The 11,661-nt window shown below is 39.1% G+C and overlaps 1 protein-coding gene across 2 annotated transcripts in view; it reads left to right on the plus strand.

The window, feature by feature from the left end:
* CHMP1B (charged multivesicular body protein 1B) overlaps positions 1 to 7,697 on the plus strand; it is a 15,162-nt gene extending 7,465 nt beyond the window's left edge. For both annotated transcript variants that reach the window (XM_015818784.1, XM_015818783.1), the window contains exons 2-8: positions 986 to 1,083; positions 1,950 to 2,096; positions 3,428 to 3,496; positions 3,584 to 3,691; positions 4,457 to 4,500; positions 6,137 to 6,209; positions 6,750 to 7,697. In XM_015818784.1, the coding sequence (XP_015674270.1) occupies positions 986 to 1,083; positions 1,950 to 2,096; positions 3,428 to 3,496; positions 3,584 to 3,691; positions 4,457 to 4,500; positions 6,137 to 6,209; positions 6,750 to 6,794 (584 nt within the window). In that variant the 3' untranslated portion in view covers positions 6,795 to 7,697. The remainder of the gene's footprint in view (positions 1 to 985; positions 1,084 to 1,949; positions 2,097 to 3,427; positions 3,497 to 3,583; positions 3,692 to 4,456; positions 4,501 to 6,136; positions 6,210 to 6,749) is intronic.
* The last annotated feature ends 3,964 nt before the right edge of the window (positions 7,698 to 11,661 follow it).

The following is an 11,661-nucleotide window of genomic DNA, read 5'->3' on the forward strand; positions in this document are numbered from 1 at the left end:
CAAGGGCATGGGTGACTGTGCGCAAGGCGTCCCGGTCCAGAAAAGGTCGCAACTGGTGGATCAGGCGTACCTGATAGAACGCCCCCCTGGTCACGGCTGCCAACTGGTCTTCCAGTGTCAGCCGCGGATCCAGGAGGACACCCAGATTGCGTACCCTTTCCGAGGGAGCCAAAGTTTCGCCCCCTATAGTCAGCGATGGAATCAGCTGACTATGCCGAGGCGCCGGTAGCCACAGCCACTCGGTCTTGGAAGGTTAGAGAGTCCAAACTGGTTAGTTTGATCTTTGATATGGTGGCTGAAAAAAACACAAGCTTTCTGTACATGGGCAATAGTTCCAATCGGTAGAGAATTGTTTGAGTTTAATGATTCCAATAGTGGAAAAGAATTCTGTTCTTGGTAAACTGAGCTTTGAAAATCTGCTGCGGATGTGCTTATTTGATTATATGGAATGTATAGATAATGGCTTCAGAAAGGGGAATTTCAGTTATTGCTATGCGTTGAGAAAATACTACATTTCTCTTTGTCTGCCAGTAATATTTAATCACAAGTTGGAATTAAAATAGTCTCCTAATGGAGGTATGCATTAGTGGCTTTAATTGACCTATATTTAAAGAAAGTTAGGGAGTATTTTCATTTTATAGCCTGCCTTATAATAACTAAAATTGTTTTTTTTTAATTGATTGATATCATGTTTAAGCTAGAAAAAGGATTGTTTGTTTCTTGCATGGATTCTTGGTGGTTTATAAAGATCAAGCAAAAATTTTAAACCCAGACAATTGCATAAAAGCAAAACATCCCGGTAATACAGACGGTGTGAAATAAATATGCCCATGTCTATATTTGGAGGGAGGTTATGTCTAAATATTCTCTCCCTCTGAATATTGAATATTAAATTTAAAATATTTAAATTTCAGAGTCCCTTTTCAGATTGCTAGGAGCATGAAATATTCTTATTTCAGTACATTATTCTTAACTTCAAATCCAGAGCATCTTTTCAATTTGAAATTTGCTGCCAAAGAGCTTACCAGAAATGCAAAAAAGTGTGATAAAGAAGAAAAGATTGAAAAAGTCAAAATTAAGAAGGTAAGTAATTGATATAAACATTTTCTCTATGGTACAAAATGAGAAATTAGGACAATGACATTAAAATACATAAAATACATAAAAATTGCTATGGAGTATCTGTGGTTATTATTTCTGTCTATGTATACTAACATCAAAGAGTAAAATTAATTTATTTTCGTAGACTAACGTACAGAATTTCCTGCCTCCCAAATACGTACAAATTGTTTCTTTAACATTAGTTCTGACTTGGACTTGATAAAATTAGTGTTCTGATTAAGGTGTTGGATGGGTTAATATAATTTATTTGAGAATAATCTGGTCAGCAGTCTGTTAACATTTCTCAGATTTTGGATACCATGACAATACCAGTTCATTCATTTCAATATTTTATTATTTATATATTATGAAATTTATTTGCCGCCCATCTCGTATCCAACGATTCTGGGCGGCTTGCAACATAATTTTTTTTAAAATCAGTTATAAAATAATACAGCGGATAAACTTATTAACACTAGCTGGCAAGATCAGCTCATTTAGAATGCCTCCAAAAAAAGTGTATTGTATATTGACTGGTAACATGACTGTTGATTTGATTCCATCTTTATTGGTTGTCCTAACTGGCTTCCTGCTACATATCTGCCATCATTTGCAAATGATTTTTAGAGATCTGCTTTTCTTAGTTCCAGCCATTCAAAGCGTTGATCTGCTGCAGGTGCATTTGAGAGTACAAAAACACCGAAACAGACACCAGCGATAACCGTCACAAGCCGTCACCCATCTGAAAGTCTCCGTGCACCTAGGAATGGGATTATCCAATATGAGGGTGTGTCCTATTCTTTCCATAACAGAGCGGAAGAATTGTGTTCTTTTGTTTCATTTTTAAGGCAGTTCAGAAGGGTAACACGGAAGTGGCAAGGATCCATGCAGAAAATGCCATCCGACAGAAGAACCAAGGAATCAACTTCCTGCGCATGAGCGCCCGGGTGGATGCTGTGGCAGCCAGAGTGCAGACGGCCGTCACGATGGGCAAAGTAAGCAGCAATTTATATATTTAATTTTTACCCTTCCTTATAATAATAATAATAAATAACTTAAGATTCCTTCTCCAATTTTCCCCGCATTAACAACCCTGTGGGGTGAGTTAAGCTTAGAGAGAGAGAGACTAGCTGGCCCAAAGTCTCCCAGTTGGCATTCATGCCTAAAGTGGGACTAGAACTCACAGTCTCCTGCTGATTGGCCCAAAGTCACCCAGCTGGCTGCCATACCCAAGTCAGGATTAGAATTCACAATTTCTTATGTTATAGCCTGGTGCCTTAACCACTAGAACAAAAGGTACTCTCTTTTAGGAAGGAACATAACGTGGCAAAAAAAACCTTGGTCTGTACTTGACATGCATTATTTGGGGAGTGCCAATGACAATGCTTAACATTTGCTGCCATAAATTCAATCCATGGCAATTCCAGATAACAATGAGAAAGATCTCCATATGAAATGCTGAAGAATCTGGGACTGTGCTCATACACCGTGATGAGCCACTGTTTGCTTTATTATTGTTTATTGAATAAGCCAGACAACAGCCTGGCTTATGAACTCCAGTCTCTAGATTTGTACAGCACAATGGATCCTAATCAAACAGACAATATTAGTGAGGTCCTTGGTGCTCTCTGAGTTGAGTGGATTTCTGCAGACGTTTCATTACCAAACTAGGTAATGTCATCAATGCACTGATGATGTTACCTAGTTGGATAATGAAATGCCTGTAAGAAAACCACCAAGCTCAGAGAGCACCAAGGATCTAATATTTCAACCCTGAGCTACAAATTTTCTCTCCTATCGAGACAATATTAGCATTGAGTATCCTGTCATGATTGAAGAAGGTGCTTTGGCCGGCTACGTTTATTTAAATTAACAATAAACTATGATGTACCAGCAACTGTGTCTGTATTCATATGGCACACTAGCGCTAATCTAAATAAAAGATATTATGGTATAATGTGATATTAAAACAACCCTTATCTGTGCCAGATTATGTAAGTAGCATGGAGGCAGAAAGAAACACTTGCAAAATTTCACTTAACCTTACCAAAATGCCATCTAAAAATAACTTTTTCCAGTACTGCTTAAAAAGTAATTTACAAAGTAGCCATGAATGGCAGAGATTTGTTTTTTTCACCTTAAAATACCATACCAGCAGTTCTACAGCTGTAATAATAACATTCCAAAATCTGCATCAGGACAGTACAAGTTTTCTAGCTTCTTTTATCAGGTGCAATGTTACAAAATAGGAGCTAAGGAAATTGAGGGGCGGGGGGGGTGGTGGAAAAACTCCCTTGATATGATTATCATATACTTTCTCTTCTAGGTAACAAAATCCATGGCCGGAGTGGTTAAATCAATGGATGCTACATTGAAAAGTATGAACTTAGAAAAGGTAAAAGGATACATTTTGCTGTTTGTTTTTAAATGTCTCCTGCTACTCTTTTGATGTCTTTTACTCACACCATTTGTTTACCTACAGATTTCTGCCCTGATGGATAAATTTGAACAGCAGTTTGAAACCTTAGATGTTCAGACAGCACAGATGGAAGACACCATGAGCAGTACTACTACACTAACAACACCACAAGTATGTACCCCTTAAAGCAGAGATGTCTGTCTCCACTTGCAGTAGTCTCTATCAATGTTTCTTCACCTCAAGAACTTTTAAATGGCTACCTGGCTGGGGAATTCTGGGAGCTGAAGTCGACCAATCTTAAAGTTCTTGAGGTTGAAAAACACTGGTCTATATGTTCTAGTGACTATAGTATCTTGGCCCGGGGGGGATAAATGTTCAAAGGAAAGTTTGCTTCCTCATGATGGGTCTCCTCTTTCTTTGAGAACCGATTAGGTTTTACAACGTTTTCAATTGAGAGACTATCATATTTTTAATAAAAAATATACAGCTGGTTTCTTTCACGTGCAAGTTTCTTACAGTGGTGGACACTGTGCAATCTATGTAGGTGAAATGTTGAGTGGGGTTTTTTTTCTTTGAAGTCTGCAGAAAAAACGTTGGAAACCATTTGTTTATCTTAATCGTGTTAATTAGGATTGAAAATTGGGAGGAGGAGAGGACAGGTTTTCCCATCTCATTGTCTGCTGTGAAGAACTGAGAATGTTCTTCCAAGCACTGAAGGAGCAACACAACAAGCAATAAAAGTACCATAATCCTAAAACTGTCCATTAAAAAAAATGAGTGTACCAGCCACAGTGCTCTGAAAGTTCATCCCACACAATTACAAATGTCCTCTCATGGCCAAGAACTCGTTGAAGTACAAAATCTCCAGTAAATATCTCTGTTGTGTTGCTGCCCTATTAAGTGTAACTCAATCTTTCATAATGTCTGCTTTTTTAGAACCAAGTAGATATGCTCCTTCAAGAAATGGCTGATGAAGCTGGGTAAGTGTGAACATTCAAAAGTCAAAATAATGCAGTGCATGGGGGAAAAAAAACATATTTGAGGGAACGAGGAATTCCTGGTTTTCTCCAGCTCAGTAGAGTCCCACAGGATTGAGCAAATGGACAGGCATAGCATCCTCTAACTCAGTGGTTCTCAACCTGTGGGTCGGGACCCCATTTGGGGTCAATCGACCATTTCATGGGGGTCGCCAAGCAAGGCTGTCTGCCATTTTTTTGTCCGCCATTTTTCCCCCTTTTCCAGCGGGTGCCTTACCTCCCTTGGGCTGGGCCAGCTGGTGGTCGGCCTGCTCCGTCTCTGCTGCTTGCCAGCTACGCCTCGGCCGGCGCAGGGGGCGGAACCACACATGTGCGGCGCTCCCGGGCAGGGAAAGTCCTCGACTTACGACCGGTTGGGTAGTCCTCGACTTACGACCGGTTTAGTCCTTGACTTACGACCGGTTTAGTCCTCGACTTACGAACGGTTGGGGTCGCGGCATTAAAAAGGTTGAGAACCACTGCTCTAACTTGTTGCCTCTAATCTGGTTTCATCCATGGGCCAAGCTTTGCTGGCTGGAGAGTTAAAAGTGTTGATGTTCAACACATCTGGAAAGTAGCAACTTGAGGAAAAGTGAACTAGGTTATGCCCTACTATTAATATTTCCTAAAGCAGAAGACTGTAATGCTCTCAGAGCTAACATTGACATTTTTCTGATTGTAAATTAACATCAAAATTAGGATCATAAGTTTCATATTACCATATGTGGTGGGAATGCCCAAAGGCCCGTGAGTATTGGAATAGGATACGAAGTTGGTTGAGAGATATGTTAATATTGGACTTAGAGTTAAAACCGGAACTCTTCTTGCTGGGAATAACTACAGAGAAATACAATAAGGGAACAACCTATTTGCTGTTACACATCTTGACTGCAGCTAGGCTTGCGTTTGCGCAAAAATGGAAGAGCAAAGAAATCCCCACAGAGGAAGAGTCACTATATAAAACATTAGCATGTGCGGAAATGGACAGGCTCACAATGGTTTTGAAAGACAAATGTGGATCAGTTTACTTTGAAACCTGGGATAAATTTTACCGCTGGAGAGATTTGAGGAGGACGGTTGGGATTAAAGACTAGCGTTAAGATAGAAATATATGTTATTTTAGAATACGTACTATATATAAAACTTAGATGTATATTTAGAGATGAAGAACCGATTGTAAAATGTGGAATAATTTGATAAGAATGTTTATACTGGAATGTCACGTTATATCCAATGTTTTTTTTTAATTGTATTATAAATAAAATTTAGAAAAAAATTAGGATCATAAGTTGACCACAAGACTGGGATCAGTTCCCAAAGTCCACACTTGACAATAGGACCAGCAAGAAGGAATTCTACCCCTTCCCCAAACTATGCTTATCTCAAGCCCTGATCTGTTGTAGCTCAGGTGTAGAGGTTTGTATATTCCAATCATTCTAGGGTTGATTGTAGCTTGTGCGGTGTAATGTATAACTTTTGACTCAGGTATACTTTGTAATTTAAGTGAGATGGTTGGGGTTCGTTTCTGGAATATGGAATGCCATATCTGCATGCCAGTGTTTAATTTACTTGGCTGTATTTTTCTCCCTTTGAATTTTAGGCTTGATCTGAATATGGAACTACCTCAGGGACAAACAGGCTCTGTTGGGACAAGTGTTGCTTCAACAGAACAGGTAAATATTGCGAGTCCTGGCTTGTTCTCTTCTCCCCACATACTATAGTGCATGCTGGCTGGGGGATTCTAGGAGTTGAGGTCCACAAATGTTAAAATTGCTGAAGTTGGGAAACACTGCCATAGAAGATTGGCTGGGATACTGTTAATATTTAAACTTTTAAATGCATCTTGCTAATGTACAATGCAGCTTGCTCTTATCATTTCAGGCTAGATTACTAAAATGAAATAATCTGTTTAATGTCTTAAACAACTTCTTTTCCTTGCCTCATTTCTTCTGCATCGCCTTTGTTATGTAAGGCCTGTTTATCTACTTAATTTATTTACAAGGTCCAGAGGCCATTCACCATGAGCTTCTGTATAGTTCTTAGAAAACTCCAGAAGCTTTTTAAAAAAATCAACAAACCCACTTACAGTATTTGGCACAGGTTTACCTTGACGTGCAGAGTTTGCTTGTATATGATCTCCACCCCTTCAGTTGTTACTCTTTTAACGTGTTTTGTATCTTGATCATATGTTCATAACTGTCTCTGTTCTGAAGGACGAGCTTTCACAAAGACTGGCACGTCTTCGCGATCAAGTGTAAGGAAGAGTCAGATCTGCAGTATTGTACATATGCTTCCAGTTTGCATTCTCTGTATATATTTCGTGGCCTGACTAGGGATTTCTGTCAAGATGTTTAAATAATCACACCAGTGAACACCTATCCCTTTTCCCCCCCTTTGCTGTGCTTTCCAAAATGCATCTAACTCAATAGTAATGTGCCACAAGTGCATTTTCTATGTCTCTATTGTACATTTTGAAGCTGAAGGTTATATTTTTGCAAATCTCTTTTTCAATGATTAAAACGTCACTTGTATCGGATGTCGCCGCAAATAATCAAACAGAAAGAACAGCCCGTATAATTTTAAGTTGCATAACAAGTTTTTAAATTATGGATAATGTTTGCAACTAAATCCCTAAGATGGTGTGTGTGATTCACGTGGTGTCGCATTAATTATCAATAGGATAAGATATATGTGTATAACCACCAGTATTACATCACTGGAGAATCTTCCCAAAGCAAGCAATACTTGTCATCAACACCTAAAATCAAGCAATATTTATGCTATCCCCATACACCTGAAACTTATATAGGTATCAACAGTTCAGTACCAAAGGAATAAAATATATTTTTCAACGTTTTTGCCTAGATTTCCTTAAAAATATACGCGACACTCCCATATAGAAAGGAATACCTTGATAACTGTAAAGAACTAACCAAAACATCAAGTTTTGAAATGTCGTTTTAAGATTGTGGCATTGTTGGATCTGATAGCTTTCTGCTGCGAAGGAATGAGTGGGGCGATCGACTGAATTATATCGGAAATGAAAATCAACTTGAACAAACATGAGCATACATCTGAAGCATTCCGTGAGGTATGCTTCAATTCTGTCTTTGTATCTATGCTTAAAGCAAATGGTAAGATAAAGATGTCTTCAACTCAAACCCTATTCCTGATGGTTTTTTTTGAATCCGTGCCATTTTCGTGTTACTGGTCGTTGACTGAATAAATATTATTACTTTCTTTTCTTCACAGCCCGGGAGAGGTTCATCCTCCCTTCCTTCCTTCTGGGATGTTTTTCCACTTTCCCAATCTAGCGTATAGACACGGACTTTCCTGGAGATCTCCCAAGTTTGTTTGTTTATATGTATCCTGCTTTTTTTTATTTTCACAAATAACTTAAGGCGGTGGACATATCCAACACACCTTCCTCCTCCTCCTCCTCCTCCTCCTCCTCCTCCTCTTTTCCCCACAACAACAACCCTGTGAGATGGCTGTGCTGAAAAAAATGACTGGCCCAAAGTCACCCAGCTGGCTTTCATGGCTAAGGCGGGACTTGAACTTGGTCTCTTGCTTTGTAGCCTGGTGCCTTAACCTTTAACCCTATTTAGCTTGGAAGCCCAGATCAGGTTGGCCAGTTGCCACCTCCAGGAACTAAAAGAAATGACAGTTCCTGAAAGGGATAGTCCGTGGTTAGAATGCAGTACTGCAGGCTAATTCTGCTGACTGACGGCTGCCAGCGGTTCAGCAATTCGATCCTCACTGGCTTAAGGTTGACTCAGCCTTCCCTCTTTCCAAGATCAGTAAACGAGAACCCAGATTGTTGGGGGCCAACACTGTGAAGCGGTATATCGGTCTAAGTGCTATTGCTATTCCTCTTCCAAAATATAAATATCCTGCACATTGCTGTTTAGAGGATTTCAGCTTTTCTTGCTCAGGCAAGGTTAGGTATCTTTCTGTGGTTGAAATCGTATTTACAACTCCCAACGTACCACCTTCACTTTGCAACTGGCAGGTGAAGCTTCAGTTAACAACTAAGGGTTTGAACTTCAGTTTGGGCGCAGGTAAAAAAATCACCGAGATAAACTTTAGGCAATTTGAAGAGATGTTTAACGTAGGTGGGTTATGATTCAACGTGAGTCAGCACGAGAAAAACCTGAGCAAGTAAAAGCTGCTTAATTGATTTTTTTTTTTTTAATACAACAAAATATTCTGAACAGTTGGGAAGAGTCGTTCTGAATGGGTGGCTTACAAACAGGATGGGGCTGAAATCTTGAACAAACAGAAACAAGTGGCAGATGAAGCCATGGTGGTGGCACAGTGGTTAGAATGCAGTATTGCAGGCTAATTCAGCTCATTGCCAAGAGTTCGATCCTGACTGGCTCAAGGGCGAGTCGGCCTTCCATCCTTCTGAGGTTGGTAAAATGAGGACCCAGATTGTTGGGGGCAATAAGCTGACTCTTTAAAGCGCTTAGAGAGGGCTGTAAAAGTGCTATACAGGAAAATAAGCAATTTTTACAATCTTACAGTCTATCATTCCTTGTTTCTTCATAGCAGAATGGCATGGAGGAAGCGAAGAGCGTGTTTTTCTGTTCCCCAAGTTGTTACTTTGCATAATGGTTAGACACTGTCATTTTATCTCTTAGAGAACGAACGTGTGTCTCTTTGAATGTGTTCTTCCATTTGTTCTATGTCTGCATGAATGAGCATGGACTCTGATTTAGCAGTGTGCAGCGTGCAGTTTCATAAGTCCGGATGCACGGATCTGTTTTAATTTTTTTACAAAAGAATTAAAAATGATCCAAATTCCAAGCAAAGTTCTTTGAATTAAAAATGATCCTCATGTGCCAAGTTCTTTGAAACTTGATTATTTTGTGAGATTTCATTTGATGTGAAGGAGAATCAGAGATAACCATTAGTGCTCAGTTGCCAATCTCCAAGTTTATACGAAAGAATGGAAAAATGTGTATGTTTAAAATGCCTATTATTTAGTGTGGCTTTATTAGGTGTTATATTTTAAAATATATTTTAAAATAAAAATTTGACTTGAGAATGCAGTTAAGTTACATAATCTGCTAAAGATGATGTACGTAGATAGGACTACAAATTAGATTTAAGGAAAAAGTTGAGAAATTTGCCACTTTTCCAAAAGAATCTACAGTACAGCATGTAGATGTTTTATTGTATTTTATCCTTCCAATTTTCTCAGGTTATTTTCACAACAACTGGCCTGTTAGCATTGAATAGCGATTTAAATCTTTTTCTGTTCCTATTCTAAACATAGTAGTACTTTCACTGATGGTAATTCCTGTTTTCATATTTTCTTTGTATGGGAGCTGTTTCTTATTGCCTTTTACTGTGATTTTAAAAAGAGATCCAGAATCACTTTCCTCGTGATAAATTTGATTTTATCCCCCAATGAAACCAGTAGAGGGGGGTAGAACACCTTGTTCTGAGGACCAGTAAATTTCACTTAAACAGTGTTTGAGATACCCGTATCAGTTTGTTTATTTCTTAAGAAAATCCTCCTAGGAATGAAAATCCATGCTTGTTAGATGTTCCCATTTCACTTTCAGTTTGCCTTTGTCTTCCACTTCGTCATTTGAAAAGTAAAACTATTTTAATAACCAACTAAAATAATGTGTGCAATATGTGTTTCAAACTTCAACATCTTACTTGTATCATCCCGGTCTTAATTGTGATAAGCAGGAGCAAGGGAAGCTTGTAAACAGTACAGAAATGATGCTACTTTTTTATTTTAATTCCCAAGATCTGGAATTTAGAAACAAAATTTCTACATTTGAAGGTTTAATTGCGATCTGTTTTTCATCTACAGTACCCCTTGAAAGAATCTTAAAGTCTATCTAGAATGGTCATGTCAAACTTGCGACGTCGCGTGACGTATCGGAGCTTTTTCTCCATTGCCAGCAATGGGGTGGGTGCAGTTTCCTGGTGACGTGTCCGGCCCGTGGGCCGGCAGTTTGACACCCCTGATCTAGAATCATCTTGGAATCTCATGGAAATCCATCTGAACATTTTCATATTCATTATATTCATCTTCATTCATCTTCATTTTAAGTCTATGATTGCTTGCGAACCTTATAGTTGGAATATCTTTTATGAAATTCTTTTTGATTGGGGAGAGCTGGTATGATATTTGATAATCTTTAGGTGATGCGATGCTTCCTTCTCGCATGCTTTCTTCTCACATCATTGTAGTGTTATTGCATTTTACTACTTGTTTATTTTTATATATAATTCGCCATTGAAGTTGTGCTATCAGACTCAGCCATCAGGGGGCAGTGTGTTCTATACATTGACTGGCTTCCCCCATTTTTCCCATTGAGAAGCAGTAACTGGGATACTGCTGTATCAAGAGGACAAACAGGCAATGTATGGAAGGTATAGCACATAACTGCCACTGGTGGATCACTTAGGTATTGCAAGCTCCACATTTAAAATAGGCAATATATTGAAGTCCATGGGACATATTGCCCTCTGGTGGCTCACTTGGGGAATGTACTGATTTATAGGACATACTGCCCTCTGATGGCTGAATATGGTATTATGAACCGAAGTAAGAAAATACAGAAATATAATGGATATATATAGGCATGTTATCCCTGATATTTCCCTTGGGTATTGCAGGCTCAATGAGGAAAATTGAATTAGGATCAGGTTTAGGATTAGTCACTCCAGGGATGAGGGCACCATCCCTTGTGTACTGTAGGCACCATATCTAAAATAGGGCAACATATTAGCCCTGGTGGCTGACTGGGGTATTGCAGGCTCAAAAGGAATATAGGGCAAAGTAATGAACATATAGGATGTTAGACACCATGTGCCCCATTGAATCATCATTTCAGATATATTTCCTTACCTAAACAGAAACAGAATGATCATGGGTCATTGGTTGACAAGGTTAATGCCAGGTCCAAAGCTGAGAATAACACCTGGTGGTTCTTCCAAGCTCTTTATTGCTTCACACCTATAAACAAAATCTTGCCAGATTGAGGACTCTACTATGTGCATCTCAATATACTCTGGGAACTCTTAGGGAGGGACCGTCTTCACCCTCTTTCTCTCACACATAATATCTGGACTGAGTTGCCTCTTACTGCCCTGGTG

The sequence above is a fragment of the Protobothrops mucrosquamatus genome, unplaced genomic scaffold (genome assembly GCF_001527695.2).
Source record: "Protobothrops mucrosquamatus isolate PMUCROS unplaced genomic scaffold, P.Mucros_1.0 scaffold790, whole genome shotgun sequence".
In the NCBI taxonomy this organism is placed as follows: Eukaryota; Metazoa; Chordata; class Lepidosauria; order Squamata; family Viperidae; genus Protobothrops; species Protobothrops mucrosquamatus.